The following is a 22752-nucleotide window of genomic DNA, read 5'->3' on the forward strand; positions in this document are numbered from 1 at the left end:
GAGCGAACCAAGAGCCTGGACGGCTCCCCCGCCCCCGGACCCCGGAACTTTCGAGGGGCTGCGGCTAATGGTTGCGAACGACAGGACCCGAGGCATGCGCAATGCGCACCCCGAGGCTTCGGTCCCAGTCACTAACTCCGTGGGAGCGCGCTGTAGGAGCGGCGTGAAGCGTCCGCGGGCTCCTCTGTCGGCATTTCATCCAGGCGCGCTCTTCTCCGGCGTCCTGGCTGCCCCGGCCGTGGTCGCGGTCGTCCGAGTGGTGGCCTGGCTGCTCCTCTGGAAGGCGGCTGGGCTCACCTGCACGTCCGCCGCGGGTAAAGGGAGGGGCGTGGCTGCGAGGGTGGGGGCGGGATTCCGAGGGCCGAGGGCCGAGGGGCTGGGCGGCAGCTCGGACTCCCGGGTCCTCTCTATTCACTGTTGACAAAGGTACTTCTTTGAGCCCTGGAGCGCCGCCCTACAACTGTAGGGTGAACTGGCGGAGGTAAAAACGAAGGCCTGTGCCTCTCCTCTCAGAGTTGGGCTTTGTTGTTCCGAGGCACAACTGGCCAGACTATTACTCAAATACTGTGAAAGATGTACATCCGGGAGGCGTCTTGGGATGCATGAAGCTTCTAACCACCAAGGCGCCGGCAGGGCCTCGTTGCCCTGGGAGACTCCCAATCCAGAATAGACTGTGGGCGTGGGAAGAAGAGAAAGATTAGTTTTGTATTACTAACACTTTTGATGATAGACTGGATTGGGCTGGTTGGGGTTCTTCATGACTCCTGTCTAGGCAAGCGAGGTGTTTCTTTGGGCCCCAGTCCTTGGGCTGAGCTAAAAACACGACCCTAACCCTTGTGGAACTTTTAGTGTGTTGATGATGGTGATGCGGGGGACGGATTCTTGCAGTGGTAATTAGATAAAGCGATAATGTTTGACAGGGAAAGGAAAGTCAGGACAAACCACGTGAAGTTACTCCATCTGGAAAATGAGGATATTAATCTAGTATCTATCGATCAATGCAGTCCTGCTTTTGTGTGTTTTCATATTAGGTTTCCAAATTTATATGATGAAAAGATTACGAGGCCAAAATATTTTTATTTTTATTTATTAATTTTGTATTTTTCTTAGGCGAGAAGCGGGGAGAGAGAGAGACTCCTGCATGCAACCCACTGGGATCCACTCGGCAAGCCCACTAGGGGGGATGTGCTGCGGGTATGGGGCATGGCTCTGTTTCAACCTAAGCCATTTTAGCGCCTGAGACGAGGCCATGGTGCCATCCTCAGCGCCCGGGCCAACTTGCTCCAGTGGAGCAGGAGAGGAAGAAAGAGATAGAAAGAGAGAAGGGAGAGATTGGAGAAGCAGGTGGTGGCTTCTCCTTTGTGCCCTGACCGGAATCTAACTGGACTTCCATATGCTGGGCGAATGCTCTACCACTGAGCCAAGTGGCCAGGGCCAAAAGATTTTTAAACAACTGGACTTTGTGATTTCTAAAGACTCTTTCTGCATTGTCATTTTATTATTAAGAAGGGGTCAACCACAATAACCAAATAAAGGAATAATACTTAAGAGAAAAAAATAGAAGATGAATTCAGATGCAACATACTCGTTTTGAAAATGGTACTTTTGCTTTAAAAATCATAAATTGTCTAATATTTGCTATACTGTTTGTAAATTAACGTTTTCACCATCCCAAGATGAATGTGATTTACTACTCTCTAGTGTATATCCTAATAAAATTTAAAGCTATTAATCTGACTTTTTTTTTTTTTTAGTTTTTTTAAAGATTTTGTTTATTCATTTTAGAAAAGGGGGGTCAGGAAACAGCAACTCCCATATGTGCCTTGACTGGGCAAGCCCAGGGTTTCAAACCGGCGACTTTGGCATTCCAGGTCGACGTTTTATCCACTGCGCTACCACAGGTCAGGCTAATCTGATCTTTTAAAAACTAATTTATTGATTGATTTTAGAGAGATAGGGAGAGAGAAACATTGATTTGTTGCCCCACTTATGCACTCTTTGGTTGATTCTTTTTTCTTTTCTTTTTTAATTTAGAGAGACAGAGAGAGGAAGGGAGAGAGAGAGAAAACCACTCACTTGTTCCACTTAGTTGTGCATTCATTGGTTGCTTCCCCTGTGTGTGTGTGGGGGGGGGAGGGGTTGTTGTTGAACTGAAACTTTTAGGAGGACACTTTAACCAACTGAGCTATCCGGCCAGAGCTGACCTTTTTATTTCTAATTTAATATACTGGTATTTTAAAACTCTTACTCTTGCCTGACCTGTGGTGGCGCAGTGGATAAAGCGTCGACCTGGAAATGCTGAGGTCGCCTGTTCGAAACCCTGGGCTTGCCCTGGTCAAGGCACATATGGGAGTTGATGCTTCCAGCTCCTCCCCCCTTCTCTCTCTGTCTCTCTCTCCTCTCTCTCCCTCTCTCTCCTCTCTAAAAATGAATTAAAAAAAAAAACTCTTACTCTTCACTCTACACCCATTAAAATTAAACATGATGAAGAAACATCTGGATTTGTACAAGAAATAACCTAAGTTATTTGTTTGGGAAAAGATTATATATGCTTTTCCCAAACAGCTTTCTTTAAGTAGCTAGGAGAGTGAAAATATCTGAGACTTTAAGAGTCGAGCAACTGCGCTAGCCAGTAGCTCAGTTGGTGATCATCGTCCAGATATGCCAAGGTTGTGGGTTCAGTCCTCAGTCAGGGCACATTCAAGAATCAACCAAGTAAGTGGAACAACAAATCAATGTTTCCTTCTCTCTTCCTGCCCCCTTCCCCTTCTTCTCTATAAAATCAATTAAAAAAAAAAGTCAAGGCCCTGGCTGGGTAACTCAGTTGGTTAGAGCTCAGTTGGATATGCCAAGGTTGTTGGTTCGATTCCCTCTAAGGCAGAGGTTCTCAACCTGTGGGTCGCGACCTCGGCGGGGGTCGAACAACCAAAACACAGGGGTCGCCTAAAGCCATCGGAAAATGCATATTTATTATACAATACATGAATCAGCCAATTAGATGGCATGAATAAGTGGAACAAGAAGTTGATATTTTGCTTTCTCTCTTTTTCTCTCTCCCTTCTCTCTCTCTCTTAAAAATCAGTAAATTAAAAAAAAAAGTTCAGGCAAATCTTGCTTCTAATCAGTAACTTATTTGTAAGACCCAGAGCCAGTTAGTAACTGTTTACAAGTCAGTTTCTTCCTTTGTACAAAATGGCAGTAATTTTGCCTGCCTGTTTTGCTAGGTTGTGAACGTTAAAACTAATGTGAAACCCCCATGTAGAGGATCTATCCTATAGATATCAGTTAATAAATGATATTTTTCCATACCTTTTCCCTTCCTTTGTATATTTAAAATGTTTTCATCTCTATGTCATTTTTTAAAAATACATCTTTTCAGGACTATAGCTAATAGACCTAGCAACATAGAATACAATAAGGTTTTCTGTGTGTTTGCTTTAATGTTCTTCCTACACTGCCAGCTTTTGAAAATCGAGTAAAATTGTATAGTGAAGTGATCTGATCATTAGTAATCAAATTTTTAATTTTATGATGCTGCCATTAAGTAATAGTTTTAGTGTCCAAATTCTGTATGGAGTCTATATAGTGAGATTTCTGGTTATTTATAAAGGAACTCTTTGAAAAGATTTCACTTTTTTAAAATTTTTTGTGACAGAGACAGAGAGAGGGACAGACAGACAGGAAGGGAGAGATGAGAAGCATCAATTCTTCGTTGTAGCACCTTAATTGTTCATTGATTGCTTCCTCATATGTGCCTTGACGGGGGGGGGGGGGGGGGGCTACAACAGACCAAGTGACCCCTTGCTCGAGCCAGTGACCTTGCTCAAACCAGATGAGCCCGCGCTTAAGCCGGCGACCTTGGGGTTTCGAACCTGGGTCCTCTGCATCCCAGTCCAATGCTCTATCCACTGCGCCACCGCCTGGTCAGGCTGTTTTGTTTTTTAAACTCTCCCAACATCTCCAGTAGGCATAATGTACTGTCTTAGAATACAAAAATTTCCAATATGTATCTGATACACAGTTTCAGAGAGCTGGGATTCAAACTGAGATTTTCTGGTTATTTTTTAGCCATTCTGTTCTTTTTGATGTCCTGGGGTCACTTGAATGAAGTAATATTAATAACAAATACTTACAATAGCACTGTGTAGTAGGACCTGTTATAAATACTTTGACATATATTAAGTTCTTTTGATAGCTAGCAGAGCAATAAACTATCTTGACCAAAGTCACACAGCTATTAAGTGACAGACTTGTTTCTGATAAGCTCTAATTCCAAAGTCAGTGTTCTTAACTCCCATGCGATACTAGATTTATATTTACCTCAACTTGCTTAAGTTTTAAAAGTTTTTGTTTTACTTTTTTTTTTGACAGAGAGAGGGAGGGACAGATAGGGACAGACAGACAGGAAGGGAGAGAGATGAGAAGTATCAATTCATCGTAGCAGCTCTTTAGTTGTTCAGTGATTGCTTTCTCATATGTACCTTGATGGGGGAGGTGGAGCTACAGCAGAGCAAGTGACTCCCTGTTTAAGCTAGCGACTTCATGCTCAAGCCAGTGACCTTGGGCTCAAGCCAGAGAACTTGGGCTTCAAGTCTGCGACCTTTGGGCTCAAGCTAGTGAGCCCACGCTCAAGCCAGCGACTTCAGGGTTTCAAACCTGGGTCCTCCGCATCCAAGTCCAACACTCCATCCACTGCTCCACCACCTGGTCAGGCTTGTTTTACTTTTAAGTTGGTTAGATTTTCCAGGTAAGTAAAGCTTATTAAAACAATGATTTTCCTAATTACTTAACTATTCCTTCACTGAGTGCTTGTTTTATTTTTTAAAAATCTTTTGGTTTTTATAGACATAAACGCCACTTGTCCTGAAATTATTTTGTGGCAAGAAGTTTTGAAAGATGGTTTCCATAGGTAAGTTGCCTGTTGATTTCTACTTGTATCACATTACTGTTTTATATAATTTAGGGCAAAAAATCAATAGTTGAAAATGGATAAATGGAAAAAAAATCACTTGCTTTCTTCCAGTTAGATGTGACAGATTTTTTTCTATATAGCTAGCCAGTTGTTTCAATACCATTTTTTGAAAAGATTATTCTTTCCCCATCAAATTATATTGGCACCTTTATTGAAAATATGTGTATGTATATTTTTGGACTGTATCCCTTTTCATTGATCTTTGTCTTTGTTTTGTTTGTTTATTTTTCTTTTTATAAGTTTATTAAAGCTGAGGACAGTGAAACAAGGACAGGTCTAGAATAGAAGAAGCAACAGGAGAGCCCGGATGAGGCAGCTTTGGCCACTGGGAAGTCAGAGAAAAAGTGGCCTTGGAGACAAGTTCAAGGAATTAGCCCAGAACATGCTGCCGCTGCCCTCTGCTCCCCTGGTTGCAAGTCTCCTGAGACCCTTACAGTTTAGGAGATACACACCTGTGGGGCTAGAAAAAGGGAAGGGAGAAGGGAAAGGCACGGGCTTGCTCTGGGAAGGGAGAGCACCTGTCTGTTTTCACCTTTTTCACCAGTTTTTCACTTTTCAGCAATTTCAACCTTTTCCACCTCTTGTCACACATAAACTAATTGCTAAAATTTTGTGGCATGCCAAAAAATATTTTTTGCTGATCTGACAAAAAAAATAGGTATAATTTTGATTCATTCACACTGGACAGCTATTGTGTTAACTGTTGTCATTTTTATATTTGACAATCTAAGGGAAAAGAGGTCAGTGCCCCTGACTAAATAGTTAAGTATTACATGTTTAAAAATTCTGCAACACACACACAAAAAAAATTCTGCAGAATATCGGTTTACCTCTTGTGGAATGCCAGTTGAAAATGACTGCACTGATATAATCCTATGGCTTCTGACATGAATTTGTGAAAGATCTAATGGTTGGTTCAGACATGATATAAATATTTCATTTGACTTTATAATCGTTTATAATCTTTGAAATACAGTGTTTCTACTAATTTGAATGTAATGTTATGCTATCTCATAACAATTGAAGAGATTTACTGTAAACATATTTGTCTTACAGAGATCTTTTAATAAAAGTGAAATTAGGAGAAAGCATTGAAGAATTACAGACCTGCCGACTCTTAATTAAACAGTACATCCCGACAGGACTTTTTGTGGATCCATATGAGTTGGCTTCATTGCGAGAGAAAAACATAACAGAGGTACAACTATTAGAGGATTTTGTTTTGAGAGGGAGAAATTTTTTAGGGATGCTATTTCTTGGATTAAGGCAAAATACTGTGCAAGAAAACATTGTAGTATTTTTTATTCATTTTGTAAAAGTATATAAAGTAACATTTTTAGATAGTATAGGAGTCTTCTTTAACAAGTGGGTAATACTTGTCATACTTGTCAGTAGTAAGCCAATTAAACTGAGCTAGTTAAATGCTTTTTGGCAGGATGATTCCTAGTGTAGTGACTATGAAAATTATATGTGTTTAACAATTAATAAATACTGCTTCAACAGTAACTTTGTTAAATTAGAGAGGCATACTTCAACATCTGTATAATTTAAGTATGGGAGGAAAGGAAATTAGTATTGGATCTCTATATGCCAGATGTCTTCCTTTTTTATTTTTAAGGAAGTAAGGTAAGATTAAGCATTAAAGAAAGATTATGCTCTACACATTTTACATAGATTAATCTTTATAACAACCCTGTAAAGTAGTATTTCCATTTTATAGATAAGAATACTAAAGCACAAAGAGGCCAGGCTTATCCAGGACTATAGAGGTAAATGAAAGAAGAGCCAAGAAATGAATCCAGGGTTATCTAATTGCAAAGTTGTTGCGCTTTCTGGAAATGAATCTTACTCCTTAGTTAAGTGTTTCCCTAACTTTAGTAAGAATCACCTAGGGGTAGTTTTTCTGCAGTTATATTGTCTCCCTGGAAAATCTTAACTCAGCAGGTCTAGATTGGACCTCAAATTTTTTTTTTTTTTTTTTTTGTATTTTTCTGAAGCCAGAAACGGGGAGAGACAGTCAGACAGACTCCCGCATGCGCCCGACCGCGATCCACCCAGCACGCCCAGCAGGGGCGATGCTCTGCCCACCAGGGGGCGATGCTCTGCCCCTCCGGGGCGTCGCTCTGCCGCGACCAGAGCCACTCTAGCGCCTGGGGCAGAGGCCAAGGAGCCATCCCCAGTGCCCAGGCCATCTTTGCTCCAATGGAGCCTCGCTGCGGGAGGGGAAGAGAGAGACAGCGAGAAAGGAGAGGGGGAGGGGTGGAGAAGCAGATGGGCGCCTCTCCTATGTGCCCTGGCCGGGAATCGAACCCAGGACTTCTGCACGCCAGGCCGACGCTCTACCACTGAGCCAACCGGCCAGGGCTGAACCTCAAAATCTTTTAAAGACTCACAGGTGGTGGCGCAGTGGATAAAGCGTCGACCTGGAAATGCTGAGGTCGTTGGGTCGAAACCCTGGGCTTGCCTGGTCAAGGCACATATGGGAGTTGATGCTTCCAGCTCCTTCCCCCTTCTCTCTCTCTGTCTCTCTCTCTCCTCTCTAAAAATGAATAAATAAAAATTTTAAAAATAGTTAAAAAAAAAAAAAGAAATGTTGGGGCCCTGGCCAGTAGGCTCAATGGTAGAGCGTTGGCCCAGCATGTGGATGTCCCATGTTCAGTTCCTGGCCAGGGTGCACAGAAGTGACCATCTGCTTCTCCACCCCTCCCCCTCCCTTTCCTCTCTCTTTCTCTCTCTTCCTCTCTCGCAACCATGGCTTGAGTAGTTCAACAAGTTGAACTGGTGCTGAGATGGCTGAGATGGTGCTGAGATGGCTCTGTAAAACCTCCATGTCAGGCACCAAAAAATAGCTTGGTTTTCCAGCATTGGCCCCAGATGGGGGTTGCTGGGTGGATCTAGTCAGGGCACATGCAGGAGTCTATCTCTCCTCCTCTCACCTAAAAAAAAAGAAAAGAAAGAAATTTTGGGAAACACTGTCTTAATTCATAAAAATATAATCTATATGTGAACTTAAATAAACAAAACAGATACACTTGGGAGTCATTCCTGATGGCAATTTATGTCTAATTGCCAATTCTTCACCCATTTTATTTATTTAAATTTCTTTTTGAATAGGTAGTTATATTCTTATGGTTCAAAATTTAGGAGGTATAAAAATATAAGCTTCTACCTCTCTTAATCCCCAGTCACCAATTTTTTCCTGTGCTCTGTTTTTTGTGTATATATGCAGTTTTTTTTGGGGGGGGGTTGGTATTTTTCTGAAATTGGAAACAGGGAGACAGTCAGACAGACACCTGCATGCGCCCGACCGGGATCCACCCGGCATGCCCACCAGGGGGCGATGCTCTTCCTATCTGGGGTGTCGCTCTGTTGCAACCAGAGCCATTCTAGCGCCTGAGGCAGAGGCCATAGAGCCATCCTCAGCACCCTGGCCAGCTTTGCTCCAATGGAGCCTTGGCTGCGGGAGGGGAAGAGAGAGACAGAGAGGAAGGAAAGGGGGAGGGGTGGAGAAGCAGGTGGGCACTTCTCCTGTGTGCCCTGGCCGGGAATCGAACCCAGGACTCCTGCACGCCAGGCCAACACTCTACCACTGAGCCAACCGTCAGGGCCTGTGTACATATGTAGTTTTAATACACATATTCACATATATGGCAATTTAGATACATATACCTATGTGGAAAGACCTCATTGCTTTTTTCCTCATCTTTCTTTTCTTCACTGAGTCATGAATTCTTAAAGAGGTTTTTGAAATTTCAAATAATGGTGTTAAATGTAAATGCTGTTTTGGCATATAGTGACACGTGTTGGAATCATATTTAAATCTACTAAATAAAATTGTTTACCACATTTTAAGAAAATGGAATTTTTTACATTGAAGTAACCAGAAAAAGGTCATTCACACACCTTTGGTTAGGATGAGATTGGAGTATATGTAGTTGACTTTTATTTTTTTTAATTAAGTGAGAGGTGGAGAGGCAGAGACAGACTCTCACATGTGCCTGGATGGGGATCCACCTGGCAAGCCTACTAGAGGGCGATGCTCTGTCCATCTGCGGCTTCTGCTTTGTTGCTCAGCAACTGAGCTATTTTAGCACCTGAAGTGAGGCCATGGAGCCATCCTCAGCACCCAGGGCCAACTTGCTCAAGAAGCCATGGCTGCAGGAAGGGAACAGAGAAAGAGAGAGAGAGAGAGAGAGAGAAAGGGGAGGGGTGGAGAAGCAGATGGTCACTTCTCCTGTGTGCCCTGATCAGGAATCGAACCCAGGACTTCCACACACCTGGCCAATGCTCTAACATTGAGCCAAATGGCTAGGGCAACAACTTTTTTTTATTTTTTAAAGGAAAGGGTTTTTTTTGGTTTTGTTTTTTTTTGTTTGTTTTTTTTTACAGAGACAGAGAGAGAGAGTCAGAGAGAGGGATAGACAGGGACAGACAGACAGGAATAGAGAGATGAGAAGCATCAATCATTAGTTTTTCGTTGCGCGTTGCAACACCTTAGTTGTTCATTGATTGCTTTCTTTTTTTTTTTTTTTTTTTTTTTTTACAGAGACAGAGAGAGAGTCAGAGAGAGGGCTAGATAGGGACAGATAGGAATGGAGAGAGATGAGAAGCATCAATCATTAGTTTTTCATTGTGACACCTTAGTTGTTCATTGATTGCTTTCTCATATGTGCCTTGACCGTGGGCCTTCAGCAGACCGAGTAACCCCTTGCTCGAGCCAGCAACCTTGGGCTCAAGCTGGTGAGCTTTTGCTCAAACCAGATGAGCCCACGCTCAAGCTGGCAACCTCGGGGTCTTGAACCTGGGTCTTCCGCATCCCAGTCCAACGCTCTATCCACTGCGCCACCGCCTGATCAGGCATGGTTTTGTTTTTTTAATGGTTTTATTTATTGATGTTTTTAGAAAGAGGACACAGAGAGAAAAGGAAGAGGGCAGGAACAGGAAGCATCAACTCATAGTAGCTGCTTCTTATATGTGCCTTGACCAGGCTAGCCCAGGGCTTTGAACTGACGACGTCAGCATTCCAGGTTGATGCTTTATTCACTGCGCCACCACAGGTCAGGCTATGTAGGTTGACCCACTCCAAGAAAATGGAGTGGGTAAAGGGTACCACTATAGATTGACAAATTTCTCTTTTTTTTTATTTTTATTTTTTGCTTCCTAATCTTTTAATCCCAAATTATAAGCCTTTTAAATTAATTTCCTCTTTATTTTAGAAAATTTTAGAAAAATAAATCTTATTGTGACATAGATCATTGAAAGCCGATATCTTGATCTATTAGATCCTATTTCCTGCTGCCTCACTGAGTTGAGACTGGGACCCAATTCTTTGTGTAGAGAAACTTTGTCATGAGAAGTGGTATTATATAATTAATTTAACGGAAAGGAAGGGAATTTATATGTGGGGAATGATTGATGTTTATATCTTTAGTTCGAGATATTTTTAAATTTTTCTTTTTCTTTTAGATTTTATTCATTTTTAGAAAGGAGAGAGAGAGAAATAGAGATAGTGGGAGGGGGGAGAGAGAAGGGGGGAGGAGCAGGAAGCATCAACTCTCATATGTGCCTTGACCAGGCAAGCCCAGGGTTTTGAACTGGCGACGTCAGCATTCCAGGTTGATGCATTCTCTACTGTGCCACCACAGGTCAGGACTGAGATTTAAAACAATTTTTTTTAATTTTTTGGTTTGAGAGAGAGATTGATTTGTTGTTCCACTTGTTTATACATTTATTAGTTGTTTCTTGTATGTACCCTGACCAGGGATCCAATCTGCAACTTTGGCATAAAAGGGATGACACTAACCAAATGAGCTCCCTGGCCAGGGCCTAGTTTGAGATCTTCTCTCTGTTCTATAATATAAAATTTATGGCTGCAGCAAACTGAACAATGGGTCTAAGTCAAATGGGTGATATGGCAACAAAATGTTTTATAAAGAACTTGTGATGGTGTGTGAGCAACTTTATTTCTTTTTTAGGTAGTTTCATTAGATACATTTAATCAAACTCTCTCACATTCTTTGAAAACTGCATTATATTAGATTGAAATGTATGAAATTGCTGTTTTATAGGTCAAAATAGAAATGTCATATCTTTGAAATCATAAGTTTTATTCAATCAAAATATGTAGAATTAGAATTTCTATTAGAGCCAACTTGGAGAACAGGAACCAGATATATATTCTCTCACTTGAAATCAACATCCAAGAATGAACATCTCAGTGTCAGAAAAGTATTATATATTTCATATTTATAGTTTTGCATTTTTAGATTTATGCATAAGTTGTTCAAAGGCACAATTACTATGTTTTAATTGTTTTTTTAATTGATTTTTTAGAGACAGGACGGGAGAGAGAGAGAGGGAGGAGAGAGAAAGAGAAACATCAACCCGTAGTTGCCTCATTTTAGTTGTTCATTGATTGCTTCTCGTAGATGTCTTGATAGGGGGAGGGGGCCTCAAGCTGATCCAGTGACCCCTTGCTCAAGCCAGCCACCTTAGGATCATGTCAATGATCCCACACTCAAGCCAGTGACCTCAGCATTCTGGGTCAACACCCTGTCCATTGTGCCACCTTCCATTAGACTGGCGATTTTTTTTTTAGAGCTCCAGTTAATGAGAGAAAGATCTTGGAAGTGTTATTATTATAGCACTTTCATAAATTACTTAATTTATTTAACTTTGCTATGGTCAATTTGTGGCACATGTAGTAGAGTCTTGTTATGAGAAGGTATCAGTCCATATCTGTTAATCAGTGCATGTGCTTTAGGATAACTTTTTGAAGCATAATTTCAGTTTCTTGAAACATGCTATTGCTGTTTTATCTGTAGTGAAAATGAGATGTATTATGACTCCTGCAGATCACCATGTAAGTCACTGTACTTTTGTAGATTGCATTGATGGTTTTGGCACATGTTTGGGAGATTTTCCCGCATCCAGTGATTGTCCAGATCAGTTTTGATTGTCAGGCTATAATCTCCAAAAAAATTTTTTTGTTGTTTTAAATATAGCATGATATCCATACCTCTACTGTCTGAATTTTTGATCCTCTGTTAGTTGGTCTACCAACCTGTACACTTTCTTTTTCCCTATTGTGACGAATTTTCAAAGAAACTCATAACTGAAACGCCTAAGTCAGCTTCAAGATCTCAAATTGTTGTCTGTGGATCAACGTCTGTTAGTTCTTAATTGATCTTGATTTAAAATGTATTTGAGCCTGACCAGTGGTGGATAGAGCATTGACCAGGTTCCAAACCTGAGGTCTGCCAGCTTGAGTGCAGGCTCACCAGTTTGAGCGTGGGATAATCAACATGATCCTGTGGTTACTGGCTTGAGCCCAAGGTTGCTGGCTTGAAGCCCAAGGACACTGGCTTGAGCAAGGGGTCACTTGCTTGGCTAGAGCCCCCAGGTCAAGGCACGTATGAGAAGCAATCAATTAACAACTAAAGCACCACAACTATGAACTGAAGCTTCTCATCTCTCTCCCTTCCTGTCTTTGTCTCTGTCTCTCTCTGTCTCTCGCTGAAAAAAAAAAAAGAATTTGGGTCTCTGCTGAAGTTCACTAAAAAAATTATCCTTGTGCTTGCTTCATCAGCACATATGCAAAAATGAGAATGATACAGTCAAGGATAGCATGGCCCCAGTGCAAGGATAAAATGCAAATTTGTGAAGCATTCCATAGTTTTATTTTTATTTTTTATTTAAAAAATTTTTTTTAAGATTTTATTTATTGAGTTTACAGAGAGAGGAGAGTGAGGGAGGGGAAACAAGAAGTATCAACTCATAGTTGCTTTACTTTAGTTCAGCGGTTCTCAACCTGTGGGTCGTGATCCCGGCGGGGTTTTGAACCGGGGACCTCAGCATTGCAGGTCGACGCTTTATCCACCATGCCACCACAGGTCAGGCTCCTCTCACTAAATTTAAAAAAAAAAAAAAAGAATGTATCTATAGCGGCCCTGGCCAGTGGCTCAGTGAACATAGCATCAGCCCCAGGTATGGATGTCCTGGGTTCAATTCCCAGTTAGGGCACACAGGAGAAGCATCCATCTGCTACTCCCCCCCTTCCCTCTCTTCTTTCTCTCCCTCTTCCCCTCCTGCAGCCAGTGATTTGCATCACCCTGGGAGCTGAGGATAGCTTGGTTGGAGTGCATCAGACTCGAGTACTAGGCATCAGCCCCAGATAGAGTTGCTGGGTGGATCTCAGTTGCTGGGTGGATCTCAGTTGGGGTGCATGTGTGAGTCTGCCTTACTATCTCCCCTCCTCTCACTTAAAAAAAAAAGAATATATTTATAGTTAGATAACTAGATGTCACATTGAAATAAGGCTGCTAAAAAGCTAATGCAATTTTTTGCTAAAGAAGGTGATTTTGCTACGATAGTTCCTGAGTATTTCCAAAGGCAACTAATACAGTTAATGATTTGGAAACCGTGTTATGAGAAACAGAGAGAACTATGAATATTTCTTTGGGAAGGAGAAAACATAGTGGAGTCAGCATGATTGAGAATGACCTTTGATGTTTGAGGACTCAGTGAAATAAGGAACAAATTTATCACAGATATTGGAAGAAAGAACAATTGGTGAATGTTTTAAACTAGAGCATCAAGGTTCTTATCATAGAAAAGGAGTAACCTTTTAACAGTAGATAAAATGAAATGATTGTTATTGAAATTAATCCAACAGTGGCTGGGTACTTGAAAACTATCTTCGTCGGGGTGGTGGTTTAATTTGATTACCTATGAGTTTTCTTATGACTCATAAGATTATATAATTCCTTGACCTTTGTCAACAACATGTGTAAAAATATAGCACTTGGTGTCGTCAAATAGAATTAGGATTCTTGCTGTGATGGGAAGAAATTAGTGCTGGTTTATTTCTCTGAGGTATGTCAGGGCTTTGCATAGATAGAGTGTAGTTCTGTGTGTGAATACATCCATATACAAACACACACAGATACTATGTATATATTGGCTGTTTAAGTGTATATGTATGCTTTTCATATAACAATATGTATACATATATGGATACATATGTAATAAATATCCATGTGCATATTATAATTTAGTACTAATTTCTCTGACAGGTACATTTTTACTTTGGGTGTAGAATACTTATTTTTAAATGGTTTTACTATAATATTTTTTAAGGAATCATTTACCACTTTTTCCATTACTTTCTTATACCCAGTAGAGAAGGAGTGCTGACCTTTGTTTTGACTTCCTGACTGCAGTGCTCTATCTCACGACCATATTACTTCTCTGAAGAACAGGGAATTACCAGAGTGATACCGATCCAGAATAATACCCATCATTTTAACCCATTACTGGGTTAGCTGTTTTTTGTCATAGTTTTTATATTTATTGAACAATGCTACATTGATTCACACAATTTCTCTTTTCTTGGTACCTATTTTATCACCTAAACAAAGGTTGATAAGGAAATTACACAGAAATAATTTTTATTATAAGAAAATTTCACACCTCAGTATAATTTCCTCAGTTTACTTTTATTAGACAAACTTATTAAACACAGGTCACATCTTGTGTTTTCTTAAAATTGAGGATAGAGGGGAATAGAAATTGTTCCTAAGCGGGGTGAATTTGACATTTCATCTGTATAGCAGTCTTCTGGTTTATTTTTGTTTTTTAAATCTTTATTCATTTGTTTTCTTTTTGACAGGCAGTGATGATTTCAGAAAATTTTAATATAGAAGCTCCCAACTATCTGTCCAAGGAGTCTGAAGTTCTCGTTTATGCCAGACAAGATTCACAGTGCATTAATTGTTTCCAAGCTTTTTTGCCTGTGCACTATCGCTATCATCGGCCACATAGTAAAGATGGAGAAACCTTTGTCGTGGTCAATAACCCTGACATATTAATGTATTGTGACCAAGGTGAGGGTTGCATGTCTTTTCTGAGGGTTGAAAATAAAAATAAAGGTATGGTGGCAAGTCTGAAATCAAGAGATAATAAAGGCATGTTTCTTTTTATTTATTTTTTAACTTTTTGATTGTAAAATAAAGCATAGATATAGAAAAACTGTATAGATATATATATAGTTTAGTGAATTATTATAAGATATATATATCCTTGTAACTATCATCCAGGTCAAGAAATAGAACTTTGCCAGTCACCCTAGCAGCAGCTCCATATATTCTGTCGCAATCATTGCTTCTTCCTTTCTTCCAAGACTAAACCCACTATCCTGATAGTTAATCACTTCCTTATGTTTATACAGTTATCACCTAGGGGGCATTCTTAGACACTATAGCTTAGTCTTGCCCATTTAAAAATTTCCTCAGAGGTGGGGTTTTGGTGATAGTACTTAGGCTGTTCATCTTTCTCTTTACTTCCTGGAAATTGGCAGCTAGCTCCAGAGGTGTGATCAGATTCCAGTTTGCTTTTTTTGGCAAGACCATAGGTAGTACTGTGCTCTTTTATGAGTAGAAGCTCAGCCATTAATCCTCATTGCCCCTTTGCTGCTTTCTATTCATGCTGATATTACAGGATTTGTAGCTTTTGGTGTTTTGTTTCCACTTGCATGTATTTGGTGTTTGGGGGCGTACTTTATCATCTAGTTTTGCTATAAATGTAACCAGTAAGTTTTTGGTTTTGTGTGTAATCTGTTTTTGTGTGTGGATTTGAATAAATTAAAAACACTATGTTTTCACCATTTTCAGTTTTCCTAGAATCAGTAGTTTTCTTTAATTTTAGAAACCTCTTTCAGATTTTGGTTCTTTGGGTCTCCAAATTTGAGCTGATGAGAATGTTTGCAGGTCCTGGAGGTTGGCTCAATGGATTGAGTGTCAGCCCGCCATGCGGACATCCTGGGATCAATCCCATCAGGGCACACATGAGAAGCGATCATCTACTTCTCTCCCCCTCACTCTCCCTCTTCACTTTCTCTTCCCCTCTCGCAGCCAGTGTCTCAATTGGTCTAAGTGTTGGTCTCAGGCACTGAGGATAGCTCGGTTGATTCAAGCATTGGCCCCAGACAAGGGTTGCTGGGTAGATCCCTGTTGGGGCGCATGTGAGAATCTATCTATCTCCTCTTCTCTCACTTAAAAAAAATGTATGCAAAAGTCAGTATCACTAAAGACAGGCAGATAGGAAGTTTTTAATTTATATGTTTGTTGCCGTTATGTATTTCATTATGAAAAAATAAAAAAGTGTTCTACTATGTTAGCTTTGTCTATCTAACCTAGTTTTCTGTTTCTATTAATGGTACCTATGACTTATTCTAAAAAAAGTTTGAAAAAGTGTCCCCGCCTTAGAAAGCATCTGGGGTTCTGGTATTATTTGTTACTTTGGTGTGAGTCGTCTTTATATGGGTGTGTTTACTCTTGGAATTTTTTGAGCTGTATACTCAGTATCTGTCACTATTCTAAATGTATGATATACTTCAAAAAAAGTTTAAATTAGAAATTTTATTTGGGCCCACCCAGGAAGACCAAAAAAAAAAAAAAAAATATATATATATATATATATATATATATGGCCCTTAGTATAACAGGATTTATTAAGAAGTCATGCACATTTTTTGTAATTTTATAATTTCTTAGGCATTCACTTAGAACAGGCTGTTAGAATAAAACAGCATGTGATAGATGGATCCAAATCATGTACATTGTATATTAAAATGTTTGAAACTCATATCGCAACATGACAGGTTAGGCTTGCCTGCAATCCAGATACAGGTTCTCTGATATGATCTTCTACTCCTTTTTCTCAGAGTTTCCAATTTTAAAATGCTGGGCTCAGTCAAAAGTGGCAGCTCCTTGTGCTTTGAAGAATGAGGATATTTGCCAATGGAACAATATCAAATATAAATCAGTAAGTTAGTATTTTATGTTTTTAAATCATGCTGCTTCATTTAAAATTCTTTTTATGTTTCTGCTACATTTAAGGGATTAGAATTTTATATTCTACCATAGAAAGCTGGGGGTTTATTGTTTGTTTTTAATGTTATTTCTTTGCTACTGATTGCAACTGTGGTTATATAGAGTCATAGACTCATTTAATTTGGGGGGGGGGGGGCTGGCAATTTAGTCTTAGTCCCATGCCTCATTGGTTTATAGTTTAAGTACAAGCTGATAGACTTTTTATTTGTTTTGGGGTTTTTTTGTATTTTTCTGAAGTTGGTTAACAGGGAGGCAGTCAGACATACTCCTACATGCACCCGACCCGGCATGCCCACCAGGGGGCGATGCTCTGCCCATCTGCCACTCTAGCGCCTTAGGCAGAGGCCACAGAGCCATCCTCAGCACCCGGGCCAACTTTGCTCCAGTGAAGCCTTGGCTGCATGAGAGGAAGAGAGAGACAGAGAGGAAGGAGAGGGGGAAAGGTGGAGAAGCAGATGGGTGCTTCTCCTGTGTGCCCTAGCTGGGAATTGAACCCGGGACTCCTGCACGCCAGGCCGACGCTCTACCACTGAGCCAACCGGCCAGGGCTGATAGGCTTTTTAAAGGTGTGGAAAGAAAAACAGTGGTATGCCATCTGCTTAAAACTTCATTTTACTTAGAACTTTTTATTAACATTTGAACAACAAAATAAATTAGTTAACTTCATTGTATTATACAAAACAAATGACAAAAGGAAAATAAAACTCAAAGTAGTATCATTTCAACTGTGTTAGTTTTTAGACAGTTGTATTGCTATTATATATCTATATCTAGGCTGTTTCAGGCCATTATTATAGTTTTGACCTCTCAACTTGTTTTTAGTTATTAAGTTAGGTAAGTATTAATACTTCATTAACAACTGATTTTGTCTAAGAAGTCTACAGTTTTCTTCTAATCTTCTTTAGATTAGAAGAATAGTCTATCTACTTCTTTCCTCTCTTTTGAGTGGTTAAGTCTTTTTACACTTCCAGCCTCTCTCCTCTTCCTGGAGGCTGAGAAGAAAGTTGCAACTCTCTTATCATATAGTTGGCTTCATTGGCAACCAGCCCTCCTCCTTAAATGCTTTCCAAAAATTACTTAATCAGCATAACAAAAGACACTATGCTTATTTTTAATGCTTAAGAAATTCCAACAGTTTGGGGAGCTTTGAGCCAGAAAGGGGAATGAAAACCAAATTATGTATTTCTTATTGTGTAAATCAGTGTCACACATATGTTACCTGAATTTTTTTCAAACTCTAAAGTACATCTGGAGAATTGCATTTAATTTTCTTATGTGAACGAAGAGTATGATTAATGTTTGTTTATAATTTATTGATTTTAAAAATTGGTAGTGTGTATTGCTATAAAATAAGTAATTATCCTATTAAAATAATTTGAATTCAGTTCTCTTTAAGAGCATGTAACTTGAAATAACAGATGAAAATAAGCAGTTTTATTTTTTTTTCTTTACTTTGTCTTACAGTTCTTGTTTATATAAACCAGAAAATAAGTTACCATTACTAAGGTGCTGATGTATATACCAAGGCTTGTTAGTGTAAGATGCCATTTTTTTGAAAGGTAATTTTCAGGTAGCACTTTGTTATAGATTATGTGTTGGTAACATAATATTTTTTGTATGTGAAATTATAATCCAGGTATTTATAAAATGAAGCCAAAATAAAAACATTCCTAAATTACCTAATTTTAATGCTTTTAAAAACCTCTTTTTTAATTTATTTTTTACAGAGACAGTGAGTCAGAGAGAGGGATAGACAGGGACAGACAGACAGGAACGGAGAGAGATGAGAAGCATCAATCATTAGTTTTTCATTGCGCGTTGCAACACCTTAGTTGTTCATTGATTGCTTTCTCATACGTGCCTTGACCGCGGGCCTTCAGCAGACTGAGTAGCTCCTTGCTGGAGCCAGCAACCTTGTGTTCAAGCTGGTGAGCTTTTCCTCAAACCAGATGAGCCTGCGCTCAAGCTGGCGACCTCGGGGTCTCGAACCTGGGTCCTCTGCATCCCAGTCCGACGCTCTATCCACTGCGCCACCGCCTGGTCAGGCTAAAAACCTCTTTTTAAACCATAAAATATCTACAATTTTCTAATTGAACCCTTTATCTTTAAAACCAAATAGAAAATAGAAACTAAGTTGATCATAGGAGTACTTTTGCATTGTTAGTCATTGTCACAACTAATTTGATGTTTAACAGTAAAGGATACATTTATTTGTGTAATTTGTGAACAACAGACTTAAAAATTTTTTAGATTGATATTAGAAAGTGGTAGGTGAGGGGAGAGAGAGAGAGAGAAAAATACTGCTTTTTTTTAGGTGAGAGGAGGGGAGATAGACAAATTCCCACATGTACCCTAACCGGGACCCAACCAGCAACCCCCATCTGGGACTGATGCTCGAATCAACTGAATCAACGGAGCCATCCTCAGCACCCAGCCTGGGGCTGTTGCTTGAACGAATTAAGCCACTGACTGTGAGAGAGGAAGAAAGAAAGAAGGGGGAGAGGGAAAGGAAGAGAAGCAGATGATGGCTTCTCACATGTGCCCTGACTGGGACTCGAACCCAGGACGTCTGCATTTTGGGCCAATGCGCTATCCACTGAGCATACTTGCCAGGTCTGAGAAATATCAATTTTTGTTGTTCCATTTATTTATGTATTCATTGCTTGATTCTCGTATGAACCCTGACTGGTGATCAAACCTGCAACATTACAGTATCAGGAAAATGCTCTAACCAACGGAGCTACCTGGTCAGGGCCAACAATAAACTTTATATATATATTTTTTTATACTTTGTTTATTCATTTTTTAAAAGGAGAGAGAGAGAGAGAGAGAGATATGTTAGGGAGGAGTAGGAAGCATCTACTCCCATATGTGCCTTGACCAAGCAAGCCCAGAGTTTTGAACCAGTGACCTCAGTTCCAGGTTGACGCTTTATCCACTGCACTACCACAGATCAGGTGACAACAAACTTTAAAAAGCTATTTAGGGGCCCTGGCCGGTTGGCTCTGTGGTAGAACATCGACCTGGCGTGTGGAAGTCCCAAGTTAGATTCCCAGCCAGGGTACACAGGAGAAGTGCCTATTTGCTTCTCCACCCTTCTTCCCTCTCCTTTCTCTCTGTCTCTCTCTTCCTCTCACGCAGCCAAGGCTTCATTGGAGCAAAGTTGGCCCGGGCACTGAGGATGGCTCCATGGCCTCTGCCTCAGGTGCTAGAATGACTTCGGCTGCAATGGAGCAATGCCCCAGATGGGCAGAGCATCGCCCCCTAGTGGGCTTGCTGGGTGGATCCTGGTCGGGCACATGCAGGAGTCTGTCTGCCTCCCCCCACTTCTCACTTCAGAAAAATACAAATAAATAAATAAATAAATAAATAAATAAATAAATAAAGCTATTTAGGGAGAAAAACAGCAAAACAGGAATGAATGGGTTCTTTAGTTTTTTTTTTTTGTTTTTTTTTTTGTTTTTTTTTTTTTCATTTTTCTGAAGCTGGAAACAGGGAGAGATAGTCAGACAGACTCCCGCATGCGCCCGACCGGGATCCACCCGGCACGCCCACCAGGGGCGATGCTCTGCCCACCAGGGGGCGGTGCTCTGCCCATCCTGGGCGTCGCCATGTTGCGACCAGAGCCACTCTAGCGCCTGAGGCAGAGGCCACAGAGCCATCCCCAGCGCCCGGGCCATCTTTGCTCCAATGGAGCCTTGGCAGCGGGAGGGGAAGAGAGAGACAGAGAGGAAAGCGCGGCGGAGGGGTGGAGAAGCAAATGGGCGCTTCTCCTGTGTGCCCTGGGGGTTCTTTAGTTTTATTGTTGTTTTAGTATTTTTCCTTAAGGGCTTCAGCTTAGACTCCTGTATTCTAATATGAGATATAGTAAGAGGAAGTAAAGATATACACTGATTACCGAGGTGACATTGAGATATAGCTTGCAGTTTTTCAGAAGAATATATTCAAACTCAAGCCCTGGCTAGGTAGCTCAGATGGTTAAAACATTGTCACCATATGCCAAGGTTGTGGGTTTGATCCCCTGTCAGGGTACATACAAGAATCAACCAGTGAATGAATAAATAAGTGAAACAATAAATTGATGTTTGTCTTTCTCTCCCCCTTTTCCTGTCTCTCTCTCAAATCAATCAATCAATAAAAAATTTTAAATACATCTATATGTCAGAACTGAGGAGAATTTAAGAATTATTGTGGGAATTGAGTCTGATTTATCGCATTAAATGAATTGTTCAATTCACAAAAATCCTTCAAACAATAATGTTACATGTAACATTGGCTGAAAGATACTTTAAAAAAATTAAAAATAAAGAAATAGTAGTCTCACTTAGAACATGCATTTACTATATCTGTAACTTCTCTATCCATCTCTCCCCATAGGTATATAAGAATGTGACTCTACAGGTTCCAGTGGGACTGACTATACATACCTCTTTAGTATGTTCTGTAACTCTGCTTATTACCATGCTGTGTTCTACTTTGATCCTTGTGGCAATTTTCAAATATGGCCGTTTCCCCCTATAAGTTTTATGCAATTAAGTGCTTTCCATAAACCTAAATAAGACCTAGTTGTTTGTAACTAGAAGTGTTTTTCTAGAATTGTCATTACTTTTGTCTTTTTTCTTCATTTTTGGCTTAAGTTATGTTTACTAGAGGAAATTTTGAATCATTATCAACTAATTCCAAAATTTAGTCTTTTGTTGTGTAGACCTTTGACAGTCTTCAATCATCTACTGCCAATAGAGGAAACTTAATTGTTATATTACTATTTATTTTTTGAGAAGTGACTTTATCTTCATTTGGATTACAAAAATGAGCACTTTATATATTATAGTCAAATTATTCTCATTTTGTGAATAGAAACATTTCAATTTAAGCTAAAATTGAGAAAATCATTATAAATAATAAAATAATTTAGATGAATGAGTTTATTTAAATGTTAATTTTATGAGAATATTGAAATCATTTAGAGTTTCAAATAAAATCAAAGTAGATCAGCTAAGAAAACATTAATATGAAGATTGATTATTTTTAAAACATTTTTATTCTCTTTTTATATTTTATGATGCTCTTTTGTTTTTCTTTTTTTTTTTGTTTTGTTTTGTTTGTATTTTTCTGAAGTTGGAAACGGGGAGGCAGTCAGACCGACTCCTGCATGCGCCCGACCAGGATCCACCTGGCATGCCCACCAGGGGGCGATGCTCTGCCCATCTGGGGTGTTGCTCTGTTGCAACCAGAGCCATTCTAGCACCTGAGGCAGAGGCCACAGAGCCATCCTCAGCGCCCGGGCCAACTTTGCTCCAATGGAGCCTTGGCTGCGGGAGGGGAAGAGAGAGACAGAGAGGAAGGAGAGGGGGAAAGGTGGAGAAGCAGATGGGCGCTTCTCCTGTGTGCCCTGGCCGGGAATCAAACCCGGGACTCCTGCACGCCAGGCTGATGCTCTACCACTGAGCCAACCGGCCAGGGCTTGATGCTTTTGAATGTATGATTATCAAAAGATTTGATGAAACTAAGTGCTAAGATTTAGTTCTGGTTTAGTACTGAATTTGTCAGGGGACAGTTCAGAAAGAGTATATTTTATTAAGTTGTACATTTACAAAAATCTTTTTTTGTATTTTCAGGTGATTTTTTAAAAACAAAAGGTTTTGATTTAGAATCACAGTCCTGTATTAATAAACGCAACTAAGCTAGAAAGTTTGAAATAATACAGACTATTGTTATGTACAGAAAGTTTGTAAATATATTGTAGTCTCAACATTCTGTACATAGTTGTGTTACATTTCTACTTTTTTTTTTTTTTTCCTGAAGCTGGAAACAGGGAGAGACAGTCAGACAGACTCCCTCATGCGCCCAACCGGGATCCACCCGGCACGCCCACCAGGGGTGACGCTC

The 22752-nt window shown here is 40.1% G+C and overlaps 1 protein-coding gene and 1 non-coding gene across 2 annotated transcripts; both read left to right on the plus strand.

The window, feature by feature from the left end:
* Window positions 1-56: 56 nt before the first annotated feature.
* PIGX (phosphatidylinositol glycan anchor biosynthesis class X) lies at window positions 57-22682 on the plus strand. Its single transcript, XM_066347333.1, has 6 exons — window positions 57-314; window positions 4846-4909; window positions 6029-6170; window positions 14643-14856; window positions 16695-16795; window positions 21241-22682. Exons 1-6 carry the CDS (start codon window positions 68-70, stop codon window positions 21382-21384), a joined length of 912 nt encoding a protein of 303 aa, XP_066203430.1. The 5' UTR covers window positions 57-67; the 3' UTR covers window positions 21385-22682.
* LOC136380220 (U6 spliceosomal RNA) lies at window positions 12545-12651 on the plus strand. Its single transcript, XR_010746896.1, has one exon. It is a non-coding gene; the product is annotated as a U6 spliceosomal RNA (small nuclear RNA).
* Window positions 22683-22752: the final 70 nt, after the last annotated feature.

The sequence above is a fragment of the Saccopteryx leptura genome, chromosome 8, assembly GCF_036850995.1.
Source record: "Saccopteryx leptura isolate mSacLep1 chromosome 8, mSacLep1_pri_phased_curated, whole genome shotgun sequence".
NCBI classification, from domain to species: Eukaryota; Metazoa; Chordata; class Mammalia; order Chiroptera; family Emballonuridae; genus Saccopteryx; species Saccopteryx leptura.